The following is a 13,293-nucleotide window of genomic DNA, read 5'->3' on the forward strand; positions in this document are numbered from 1 at the left end:
TGCGATAAAAAGTCGCAATACTTAGCGGCTGTTTACATCAATGACCTGTAACTAAGAAATGGCTTAAGTCTGCGAATGATCAAAATTTTGCAATTTAATGAATATAGTTGAGTTTTTACCAACTTGGACAAATCATAACTTTTCCCCGCCCTTTCCGGCAGGATTACTCTTTCCTACACTTCATAATGTTACTTCCTCGTCATGCCATGAGAAAAGGAGATGCCACACTAAACATGTTAAAGTCACTGGTGAATGACCTTGTTTTTCACCGAGCTCAAGATTGGTAATACACTTGATGGATCAAGCAGTTGATAGATGCAGATATTAGAGGAGGAGTTTCTACATTTAAAAACAACAAGCATTCATACAATAAGAACTGCTTGTATTATTTTTTCAGCCAATATTTGTAAATATCACAAGAATAGGAAATGCCAGTATACTACATGGTAACAAGACCAAGAATGAGTGAGTGAGTGAGTTTTATACTGCTTTTAGCAATATTCAAGCAATGCCATGGCGGGGGACATAAAGAATGGATTTCACACAATGTACCCATGTCAGGAACTGAACCCCGAGAGATAAGCGAACACTTAAACTGCTAGGCCATCCCCTCAACCCCTGCTAGTATAGAAAGCTCTTGAAACTGAAACACTTTAAGAACATTCATCCATTTCATTGCTTCTAAAAAATTCCTAATGGCTCCCTAACCCCTTCTAGCTGGAACAACCCAGCACCAAGAAAAGTTGCTCTCAAGATCAGTTTTCCCAGCACACTATCTAAGATTTACCTCCTACACATTGAGACAGGAAGCTGTTTCCTCGCCCTCCAATCAGTGGATGTTGTTATGAGTTATCACACTGCAAGGAGCCATACTACATTATGATATAGTGCCGACAACATCTCTATGGTCAAAGGTGTACACAGTAGGCAAACATGGCAACCAGTGAACCAATGTCGAGAATTTACAAAGGATTCCAAACTAAGTGGACCGATTAGACAAATTGGGCACAATAATACATTGTTCAGAACTGGATCCTGGTATTGTTTTTTTTTTGTTACATCAAATGAATAAGATATATTAGTAAGTTACCTGGGGTTTCTATAGTTACTTGCTGCTAACTTGCTGCTGAAAATATCGCCTGAAGAAGTTGAGATACATTTCACTGAAAGATCTGGTCCATGGAATCAGTTGTTCAAAATTACATGCCTTAATGTTTAGTTTTAAACTGCTTTGGCAATATTCCTGCAATATCACAGTGGGAACACCACAAAGGGGCTTCACTCACTGTATCCATGTTGGGAATCAAACTCAGGGCATGACAAGCAAACACTTTAACCACAGGCTATCCCTCCGCCCCCCATTAATGCAGACAATGTAACAAAATAACTTCAACTTGTTCATAATGATCTACAGTAATTGCTTCAAAAGCAGTATGCTGAGTATAGAAACGTAAATCATGAACACATCTAAAAAGAAAAGCGTTTAAATAAAAGCACAAACATTTTAAGCCATTAAGTTCCAGGACCTAATGTTAAATGTTCCTGTAAAATGTCAAATGTTCCTGTACCATGTAACATGTCAAACATGACCATATACGTAACCTACAGAAAATACAAGGCAAATTGTCTCCGGGTCATTATTGTGAACAATCAGAGATCTCGGCTAATTCTGTCATTGTGAGCGTAGTCTTTGCGTTAAATGTCAAGTCTACAGCGCTGCAGCTAAACCCTCACACGGAAATGTGATATTTACGTGCACAGACAGATGGCTAACCTGGTACTAACCATGGACTCCCAGAATCCATTTGGACAACACATAGCAGCTGAGACAGATGAGTCTGTCACAGGGGGACAACGATTCATCTCTTAAACAATGTCTACTCACTAACTGCTCTGAGCTTCAGGAACTGGTCAGTAATAAACTGCCGGAAAGGTTATCATAGTCATGACCAAAGGAGATTTGCTGTTGTTCTCCAGGAACTTGCTCAAATGATTCCTGCCTTCCAGCTAGATTCACATTTACTCAAAAGGCCAGACCAAATCAATTACTTCTTTATGGGAAACTTTTGAATGCCAAGATGCTGGAAGAAAGAGGGAAACATGAAAGATCTGATCATCACAGCACTGATATCACTTTGTGGAACACGACAGAGGACACCTTGACATTTATTTTACCTAATTTCCTAAAAGCTAGAGATGAACAGATCCACCTGTGAAGATAAACAGGCAAGGAATAATGGCAAAAAATATTAATTCTGATCTGTTTTGAAGACGGTTGAAGACCAAAGGCAGGGGCCATGGGTCATTTTGCACATAAGAATAAAAAATGCCCCCTTAAAACTTTGAGGCTTACTATTGATGCAAGGGTAGTGGCCCATTCTTAATTCAAAAAATGGCTAATAATCTTGAAAATGGCCCATTGTCAAAGTTGTCTATCCCAATCCCTGAATGGGTTCATTATAATCAGGTTTAGGAGAAGTAATATTGTTTCTGGCTGATTAAAAAGAACACAAATGACCTCATTCGACATTCTCAAGAACATATGATAAAGAAAGGGGCATATTTTTTCAGCCTTTCCAGGAATTTAGCTTTATGTACTAATGAACAGTGTATATGCAAATATCCAGGAAAAGTCCTCAAAAGATTTAAGAGGAATAAAAAATTCTCAATTCCAGGTATTATGACAGTCACAAAACTAAAAACTGGTGAAAATAACAAAGGAAAAACTTTAACATATTAAATAATTTCAAATATTTTTGTACAATGTCTTCAACATGTTGAATCCATTTAAACTCACAGCCCAAAAACTCACAAGTCACCTGACACAAAAGTAATACTTTCAGTCATGGATTCTAAGACTACCAAATAGCCTTAAGTGTGAATGCTAGACATCATCTAGTGTCACAATGTTTCAGACGTTGTCCCTTTTGGTCGCCAAGCAGACAAAAGAGATTTTACAGATGCTTCATAAACCAAGGCTGCCACGCCTGTGACCCTTCAAAATATGTTATAGTAGTTCCACTTCAAGGTGTAGACAATGCAAGTTGTAAAAAACACTGTTCAATGGTCAGTAAACTGAGTCTAACTGGGGCTATCTGGTTTACCAGACAGTAACTGAAAAATGTTGGCAGTCCAAAGCATCAACACTGATGTGTAAAGATGGTGTGGTGCGACATGCCTTGCTTAATTTCAACAATTTTGTTTATGGCACATAATTATCCATGCATTAATATGCATCAATAACTATTTCACTTTGGTGATTTGGTGCATTAATCTGACAGCATGGGTATCACTGCTGGATGGTACTCAGCTGAAAAAGGTACTTTAATATGTAATTTACTCAAAAAGTGTAAACCAAAATTTAACATGTCTCATACGCACTAGCCTATACTAGAAGGGGAACTGTACTTCCTTTATATCATGCCATGTCAGCGTATCTGGATGGAAAGCCAGAAGTTCCCAAATGACCAAGACTCAATCAGTTTTGTAATATAAACTGCATCACTTAACCAACATAATTTTGTTCATGTATTGTCATTCAAAGTTTTAAAATCCATGTATCTATCTAATGAAATCAGTTAAGTTGATTTCACAGACTGAAAGAGTATGTCATATGCATGTAGCCAATACAAACCATGGTGGCTGCCCAAGAAGAGTCAGCTTTATTTTCTGCATCAACACAACAATCAAGTATGAACATACCAGTCCTGCTCCAGTTACTTCCCTTGTAATTATAAGTTACAAAGGTATGTATCTGACATCTATCAATACCGATATTCCTGGCTTTTAAATTAGGATGTACTATCAATACCACATGAAACACATTGAGCCTATAAGGGATTATAACCAGGACATGAGACCCATGATATAGTGGGTCTTTACTAACGCATGCTTGCCACAAAAGACGACGAACAGGATCAGGTGGTCAGGCTCGCGGACTTGATTGACACATGTCACCGATGCCCAACTGAGCAGATTGATGCTCATGCTGTTGATCACTGGATTGTTTGGTCCAGACTCGATTATTTACTGGCTGTCACTACAAAGCTGGAATGTTACTGAGTGTGGCATAAACCTAAACTCACTTTATCAGTCACTGTCCCAGGGATATTGTATATGACCCTGAAAGGATGTTTACCTGAGAAAAAATAACCTCCAAAACGACGTAAATATGACGTCTGAGGTTTACATGACAGATTATCCACCCTCCATTACCTATTCTTAGAGTCTGAGATGTGCTCAGCATGACAATTGACTGCTTTAACCACTAGGCCACCCAACCATCCCTTACTATACTGTATTACAAGGACATATCTTCAAACATATATTTACACTGTCTTGTATTTGTCACCTTTATGATATCTGTCTTTAAGATTAATGTGATGAGGTGCTATAACCAGGACAAAGGTTGAGTGCCACATCCAGTATGACACATGCTCTGACAGCATTTCTCTTTCAAAACTCCTAAATAATCCATGACAGAATTATCTGAGCCATGGCTATTTCAAAGCTTTTTCAGATTCTATACAAGTTTCATAATGTTTCTGTCTGTGTCAGCAAATGTAACTGTCCTTCCAAAAATAAAAATTGGCCTTAACAATGACATGTGACCTAATATGGCTCATTGTCAAGTTGGTCATATTTCAGACAGTATTAATGTTGGGTGGTCACAATATGTCACAAAATTCATAACAACACTGCTATATCTACCCATGTATCAGTTAACTGTTAATTTCCGTGCTCATTTCATAAATTTTTGGTGCAAGTAACAAGTAACTTTGAAGGCCAGTGATGCTTAATGCATGTAACAAAAGGTTAAATCTGACCGCACAAAACATGCAAAACTATCGGACCATAAATGGACCAAACACTTAAGATTAACACAAATTGGCCAATGGCATCAACCTCATCAGTGGAACGCTAGGAGCAATGAGAATTTCATACAAAATGTGCAAAATGAATTTGATGACCAGATACATGTTTTGGATCAGGCAAGCTTATCTAACACCCCTGGTTCATGCGTGCTGTAGCTTCTTCTGAAGACTTTAGCCACTACCTGCATGCAATTCTGTTTACCTAGCTCAGCTTTTAATAACCTACATAAGAACACAATATGTTCCTAAAACTGGGGCTAAAATAACCAACACCCTAACTGTGAGATTGCTTCCATGACAGTTTACAAAAACAACAACATGTGAAGTGACAATAACTATGTCTTGCTAAGAATGTAATGCAGTAATGCTGAAGGGGAACACTGACATGCAGACCTTGGCTTTGGAAGTACAGAAGCATCTGTGTTTGTATAAAGTGGATTCAACCAACTACAAAGACTTCGAAAGCTGGGAGGGACACAAGTAAAGAGCTTGAAGGGGCAAGTCATACATTTAAATACATGAATGCAAATTAGTCTGGTATTCGTATCTATGAAAAGTTTTGTTTTTCTATCCTTGATGTCCATGACTGATGCTTTGTTTTCTTGCAAAAGATAACTGAAACAATCATTATTATCTACGTCCCTCTATTTAGTGCACTTAGATGTGTTGCACCGTACTGATGAAGTGTAGCCCCAACTTGAGAGCAAAGGCTGCCACAAGCGACAGGAGCATCAAATTTTAAGATCAGCAATAGGGAACAGTAAACAAGAGGTAGTTGTTTGCCCATTAATTGCTGAGTAATGTATCTGGTGACAAACAAATAGATAGTCCCAGAAATATAGATATCGTAGTGTAAACATGTGAAGACAAAAACTATAATAAAGTTATGATGAACATAATATCTCTTGGGGGTACAGTCAACTTGTCCTATGCTAGCATATAGGAACCTGTTGAGTTCATTATAAATGTAGTTTACTCTACAAAATAAGCCCTATGAGGCTCAAATCAGTACTTCATTTCAGGACCTAAGGCATTATAGATTTCCTAAGGATTTTTTGAGTAAGTTACACTTCTCTTTTAATATACTATTTTGGGTCTAGGAAACAGCCCAGTTTGGGGATCAGTAAGGAAATACTGGCACATAAATAAAATAGAAATAGAAACAGGGCCATTTGGTCAGCACATAATGATTGAATACTTTAGTTTTGGAAATTTGTCCTGCATTCTTGTACCAAAACAACTCAAGATGAATTTCCTTAGCATATTTTACTCCGTCAGTCAACAAGCAAAACAATCTGGAACATCAACATACAATTTCCATTTCTTCCCATATGAATGAGACACACCTGAGTGATGAGTGATTATCTTCAATGTCATCATAAAAACTCTTACGGTTAGTAACGTTCTGTATGATGGTATATGTGACATAAAATGAGAGAGGTTACTGGGAAATGAATGTAAGACTAGTGTGCCTCTGTGTGCACACATTCAAGTCTATCTTTTAATGTATGATTATTGTCAACTATCTAAAGACATTATTGTGTATTCAATGATCACTACTATGATCAAACATACAGTATATCAGAAACCTGCAGTGAAAAAAACTTAAATTGTTCAAGTTTCCTGTTATTCATCACAAATATCATGAGTATGTAGGTATTCAAGGATTCCAAAAATTACTGACTCAAACTGTTCTTAAAAACAGCACGACCATATGCCTCCATGTCAAAGGAAGAGCAATACAAAATACAACACTGTGTCAGATGCTGACATGTGATGAACTCTTTTGAGGCCACACTGTCTTGAAAATATTGGAACATCCATTAATAACAGAACAATAAAAATAGCATACATCAACATACTTGTCAGACTTGAGACTATGTTTGAAAACTACGAGGATAGAATTTCAGAATTCTATTTTCGAAATACACAACTTATTCTAACCCATCGTGTGACCTTATGTTCTAGGTTTGCATAAATTAGACCAAATATTACCATCACAAATGGACAAAATGAGATATTTCATTAAGTAAAAAATCAATCATTCCGAGGACATATACATATCCCATAAGTACACCTGACAAAAGACCTCCTGTGGAAACAATTTTGGAAACATTGTACGATTATGAAGAAAATCATAATAAACGTAAACAGAAAGCACATTCCTGGGACTCTCCAACTTACATGAATGGGGCATATTTGCAAAATCAATGTTTAGCATTGGAAGCACGTGCGCATTTGAACAACACAACAATTAATTAGCGACCTATGTGCCCCTGGCACGAAAAAAGGTTGTTAGTAAGAACAGAAGTGCCCATACTATTGTTTTTCGATAATAAACGAAGGGCACTTGTTTCTAAATATAGATGGCAATAAACTGGGTCAATAATATTCTAGCAATAACAACGCTTATAATAAGGCCTGCAAATGTCATACGGAGCTGACATTAGGCAGATGGAATCTCCTTACAATGTTGCATCAAACACATGACTTTATAAGTCAAACACAGCTCTGAATAATGCTTACCTATCATTAGGTTGCCTTCCTGACATTTTCAAGTTGTCCTGTCCGCCATTATTTATGACGTCATTTTGCAGTGCAGAGTTGAATATGATAAATTTAAAAGCAGCCTTATGCACACCCATTTAACAAATTCTGCATAATGTGTAAATATGAGAAATCTGTAATAATGATATCATTTTATTGTGACGTCTCGTTTCATATATCTGCGGGACTGTTATGTTTACATTCCGAGAAAATGGCGGATCTTTACGAACCAGACGTGGGAACTGCATATTACAGATCTAATGATTCCGTCAAAAACCTTCAGATCAAGTGCGTCTGTTTTCCCCTCTCCGTATGTCACCATATGGGCTCTGTACATTGTGTCTATTTCGAAATACCAATGGCCTAGTATCGATGAATAAAAAATAATATCTTTCGAACTTGTCGAAACTTGACCATCATGTGATCGATGTATAATTGTATCATGTAACTTAACATTCGAGTCACAGTCGATATCCATGTTCGACACTATCTTTAAGTAACCTGTAAGATCAAACACCCATACATCCAAGCCCTAGTGTCCTTTGCATAAACCGGGCAAACAACCTATTTGTTTGTTGTTTATCTTGCCGTTTCTTCATGTGTTTATGTTCCTATGTCTCGCTGTTGATGAAGCCGACCCCACAATGTAGCAAAAAACATGATCAATGAGTTGTGAGGGTGGTTCATCAGGATCTGCCAAAGCACCAGCCACATAAAATAGATGAAAAGCATCTCGTGTTGGGATGTTTTTCTGCATTGTCAGAAAAAGAGTAGATGTTTTACCTTAATCATGTTAATGCCTAGTCACATATTTAGACTCCCTAACACAGTAAAATTCTCCTAGTCTGAATCCTAGAGACAATTCCGATGATTTACCTCGAGTCACGTCATCAGAGCTGCACCTGTAGAGTTCGCAAGTATTTGAGATCAAAGTGTAGTGTAGATGTTGATGTTGCAGAGTGCGACTGAAGCGAGTGACATCCTCCAGTATAGTGCCATCAGCTGCAGCCAATGAACAGAAGGAGGGCAGTGTGGAGATGGGGGACATGGGTAAACAGCCCAAGCTTATGGATGAGGAAGAAATTTGCATCAAGTGGCAGGAAAAGATTTTCAGCCAGGTAAATCTTAATTATACCTAGGTATTGTGTATATTTCACAAACAGGAGGACAAAAGAACAAAAGAACAGGGCAGGGTATGGGCCCTTTTTGGCATTGCCAGCTTGTGGCAACTAGTAGAATGACTGTGACCACTCATGCACCACCTATTTATTTAACCCTCAATATTAACACAATATTTTGTGTGTTAAATCTTTGCTTTACCAGTCCGAGACGTAACGTGTACACGAGACGGCCTATCGTCTCTTGTTCGCGAGACGGTGCACTCCGCGGTACTAACTGAAGCGCTTCCCCCTAATTAATTCAATCACCATGGAACCACCTCGATTGGGTGCGAACACGATGCAGGGTAATTAAAGCATCCCGTAAAATCCCCAAGGGTGGTGGGGTACTTGACAGTCGTGAATGAACAGGTTTTTCGATCTCGGATGCCACGCTTTCGTCATTTGCACTGAACAGATTACAACTCACAGAATACAAGTTGTTTGTCCAACAAAATATTTACAATCATCCTAGGTTGAAGCATACTGGGCCTCTCTATTTTTCGATATTTTCGGCACATGAAAACATCGAGAAAGCAGAAATACCAACGCCCAGGGTAATACGACCCCTAACGCATCTTGCATGAATCAAAACTTAGCCAACTTCGTCAAAAGTAATCCTGCGAAAACTATTACATCATATGCATATTTTTCGGAAGTGACGTATGTCCATTGTGTAACTCCACACAGCACCCTGAAAAAAAAGGACTCAGTGTCAGCCTTAGCTGACATCTCGTACCGATCAAAATTAGTGTTAAATTAGAATACTTGCTTCGATATTTCATTACAGCTCATGGTGTTGACATGTCAATATCGTATCTTCCAGAGTACATGTCAGTTTATGCCCGCATTAGCCGCGTATGCTGTTTTACAGAATATACAGTCCCTGTAAGCGTGCGCGACTGTTTCAGCCAATCAAATGAAGCATGAACCCCTCGTATGTGAGATGTTATCGGAAGGAAGTGAGCGTGCAGTTTCATCGGTATACACACTATTTTGTAAACACATCTCAGAAATGCTTTTAATGTATGAAATTTAGGCTATGATGCATATCTCTCTGAATATCTCCAAGGGTATAAATCTGCAATACTTCAATGTCAAGACGATTATAGGAAACAGACTTGTAGTCATAGCTAGTGTTCACCATTGGAGCCGAACCAAATGCAGACGTTTCTGAACTTCTTGAAAGAGAAATGGATGTTTCTTTTGAGACCACCGTAAATAGATGTGCATTGTGTAAAATGTTGGGGATGGGGATGCAAGTTGGGGATGGTGTTTCTCTGTAGGGTCCAGCTTGCGAATGACTACTTGTTGATAATGAATATGCATATAAGTAAGTTGAACCTAATTTATGCCTTCGGAAATTGACATGATTTGATAAAGGTATTTAAACAAAAGAAATCACACTTTGTAACAAATTTCTAAATGAAAAAAGTATGAGAATACAAATTTAAATAAGCAACCTTAACGCCCCCTGCAGGTTGTAATATCTTTCGCCCCCTCTTTCGATCAAACTCCAGATGACCTGGCAGATACATGACGCATTCGGTAAGCTCATGTTAACTCTACAAATCATCATTTTCTGAAGAATTATGTATCATGACGGCGATTTGCTTAACATCCCTCATCCTGGAGGACACCATTCCTCCATCCCCTTCAGTGTGCACAGTATATTAAGGTAAGAATGTGTTGTTTCACTTACCCTGTACACATACAGGTAACTTCAATTAGATCGAATACATACGTATTTGCATACATACCTTTTCTACAACTAACAACACACATTACCAGATCTACTTCAGGTAAAAACTGGGACTTCTATGTATATGCTTGAAACAAAAAAGGTTTTCATTCCTGGAAGACAGCATGGACAGTGGAAGACAACCAGCCCCGTGTATAGTCCTGCATGCTGCATTGGATTGGGAACGGTCAAATGCCCGTTTCCGCCTGGGGTCAGCAGAATGAAGGAACACGCATATTCCAGGGAGCGTTGCATTATTTGTTATAAAAACGAAAATGTATGAACCTTTCACTAAATGTTTTAGATGTATGTAGGACAGCTATGGTTATGAAACACAGGTACATATTTCAAATACATCAGTGCGGCGAATTGTGCTTGTCTTGTCTCATCTTTTTGGCCGAATGCAACACGATTAACTTTCAGTTAGATTACGCAATTTATTGTATCACACACGTGACACTGGAGTGAAGACTAGGCCGAATGCGGCCAGGAAAAGTTAATGACTGTAGCTGGGTATCACAGGTGGAGACAGGCAACAGGTGTGATGCAATACAGCACGTTACTTCAGGGTGTGTACATCTAATGAGCTTGCTGACAGTTTACACGGCTGTCTGGTGGACACGGGGGCAATTGTCTAATTTCCTGTTTACGGTGCCTTTGTCGTCTGAGGTATATTTTATGATAGCTTGAAAACACATAATTAAATGCTAATTACATGTATTCCGTTTCCTGTTTGTGTTTGATAATAATCTGTGAAAGGCCATAGAAATGTTTATTTAGTGGGGACAAATATTCAAGTCGCATGGAGGTGGGCAAAATAGCGTTTTCTTACTTCATTCCGATTGAACTGATCACGTGATAACGATCTCTCACTTGATAATGAGATGACATATTCATGAGGAAGAAAGGAGTAAAATTGTTCCAGATGATTACAAACTCAAAATGTTGTCCATAGCATAACTGATCGACGACTTATAAACAGATTTTTATTGCATAATGTTATAGTGTTTTTCAAAGTGTTATGTTTTGGTATGAAGGAGTTATTCTTGTACTGATTATCTTCGAAGAGTAATTGAAAGTGCTGTGCATCGTTGTCAACACTATCATCGGCTTTCCTCTCTTTTATTTTGGTAGATGGTTTAAACAGTATTCATTGATAAAAACAATACATTAAAAGGACAACACAGAAATATATATTGTATGTATTTGCGTGAAATAGAAAGGGTTTTCCTGCCTGGACGGCAGCATGGACAGGGGAAGACAACCAGCCCCAGGTACAGTCCAGCATGTTGGGTTGGACAGCCTTTTTCAGCCATAAGCCATAAGGTAAACTTAAAAACTCACAAATAAATGCTAACTATTTTGTTTCGTGTTATTAAGCTGGTAAAAGACAGAATCATATTTATTCAGTTGTGACAAAAATTCAATTCATATGGAGGTGAGCAGAATCTGCTCAGGGAAGTGGCATCTTCCGTATGTAACAGGGATGGCTCGACAACAGAAAACAAAGCTCCGTTGAGGCTGTAGTTCGGATTTATTGCTGTAATTGACTACTAATACAAGTCTGAAACAATGTCAGTCTAAGTAAATTCAGTCTCAATGTTATTCGTTACACTCCACTTAACAAACCCTAGCAGAAGGCCGCGTCAGGCAACCTTTGAGCGACCTATGACCGTCCAATCAATAGCGAGACGGTTATATAGATTTAGCCAATCAGACAACGGCTACGATTTAGGGACACAGATCTCTCCACAAACAACAATCCGCAGAAAATACAGATGTTTGACCTGCAGTATATACGCTTTGGGGTTTCTGTTGACATGGTTACCGTTAGCTAATATTTCCACAAGATGAGATCCCTTGAATATTGCCAAAACCACTGTTTTCAGGGACAGTTTTCTCTGTTGTCATGGTTGTAATGTCCGCCGCGTGAATCGCCCAGAAGCGATCGTACGCTAAATAGCATTTGGAATCGTTCGGGTACGAACCTTTTCAATATAAAAAGTTCAAAAGGTATGTGCGAATGTCCACTTGCGCGATTTGGAAAGCTGTGTTCTGATTGGTCAGTCCAAAACCTGATGCGACCTCCCGTAAGGTTTTGTTAGACTCTGTAATGGAGCGTAACGAAAAGTACTGAGGCTAAGTTTACTAAGACTGGAAACAATGTATATGAATACATAAACCTCCGTCGAAATAACTTCCTTTTTATCACATTCATCTGTTAAAAGTCAAGAAATTGTATTTCTATAATTACATGTTGATGACAATGACATAAAACCTACGGAAATGAGTCATAATTCCTTCATGCAGTGTGTTCAAGAATACATTTTGCTTAAACTATTAAAGATCATGCAGTCCTCCGAAGTTACTTACCACTTGATGTGAGTGAACATATTGAGCACGGGTCTGTTCTCATGGCAAAAGTGCCACGTGACCCATTTGCAGATGCTGTGTCTCTTGCACGCGAAAGAAACCTGACAGTTAAGAAAGCAAGTACATATGTTTCAACAAGATGACACTGATATGTGTCACATAGGGGAAATAGTCGTCAAAAACTGCAAAGGCGTCTCTCGTACTCGTAACGATCTTTGAGTGTCTGACAAGCAGTGGGAGGAAAGTAGATGTGTTTCAACGCAATGGCACACCTATGTGCATTCGTGTAGATGAACAAGTACTTGTATGGTGTAAATCTGCATTGAACATCCTTTCAGAACATGTTAAGATAATGTTTCTATGAAACTGACACATATGTGAAAATCCTCATCAAAACTGACTGCTTTTGCCTCTCATACATCTGTCGATGTTGTGAGGGCGGTGTGTGTGTCTGTAGCCAGTAGGAGGAAAGTACATGTATTTCACCACGATGGCAGACATATGTGCATTCTTGTACATGGACAAGTACTTATACGCTTTCAGAAAATATAAAAATCATGTTTGTGTGAAATGTGCACATAGGTGAAAATTGTTTTCAAAA

General features: G+C 38.4%; 2 protein-coding genes across 3 annotated transcripts in view; one reads left to right on the forward strand and one right to left on the reverse strand.

The window, feature by feature from the left end:
* LOC137256304 (nuclear receptor corepressor 1-like) overlaps positions 1 to 7,463 on the reverse strand; it is a 99,081-nt gene extending 91,618 nt beyond the window's left edge. The window contains exon 1 of the mRNA XM_067794067.1: positions 7,401 to 7,463. Within this exon, the coding sequence (XP_067650168.1) occupies positions 7,401 to 7,426 (26 nt within the window). The 5' untranslated portion in view covers positions 7,427 to 7,463. The remainder of the gene's footprint in view (positions 1 to 7,400) is intronic.
* Positions 7,464 to 7,610: 147 nt separating this feature from the next.
* Positions 7,611 to 13,293, forward strand: part of LOC137284871 (tectonic-like complex member MKS1) — a 33,044-nt gene continuing 27,361 nt past the window's right edge. Inside the window, exons 1-2 of one of the 2 annotated variants that reach the window (XM_067816899.1) lie at positions 7,611 to 7,709; positions 8,380 to 8,539. In XM_067816899.1, the coding sequence (XP_067673000.1) occupies positions 7,633 to 7,709; positions 8,380 to 8,539 (237 nt within the window). In that variant the 5' untranslated portion in view covers positions 7,611 to 7,632. The remainder of the gene's footprint in view (positions 7,710 to 8,379; positions 8,540 to 13,293) is intronic. The other variant, XM_067816907.1, reaches the window with a different exon arrangement.

The sequence above is a fragment of the Haliotis asinina genome, chromosome 1 (assembly GCF_037392515.1).
Source record: "Haliotis asinina isolate JCU_RB_2024 chromosome 1, JCU_Hal_asi_v2, whole genome shotgun sequence".
In the NCBI taxonomy this organism is placed as follows: Eukaryota; Metazoa; Mollusca; class Gastropoda; order Lepetellida; family Haliotidae; genus Haliotis; species Haliotis asinina.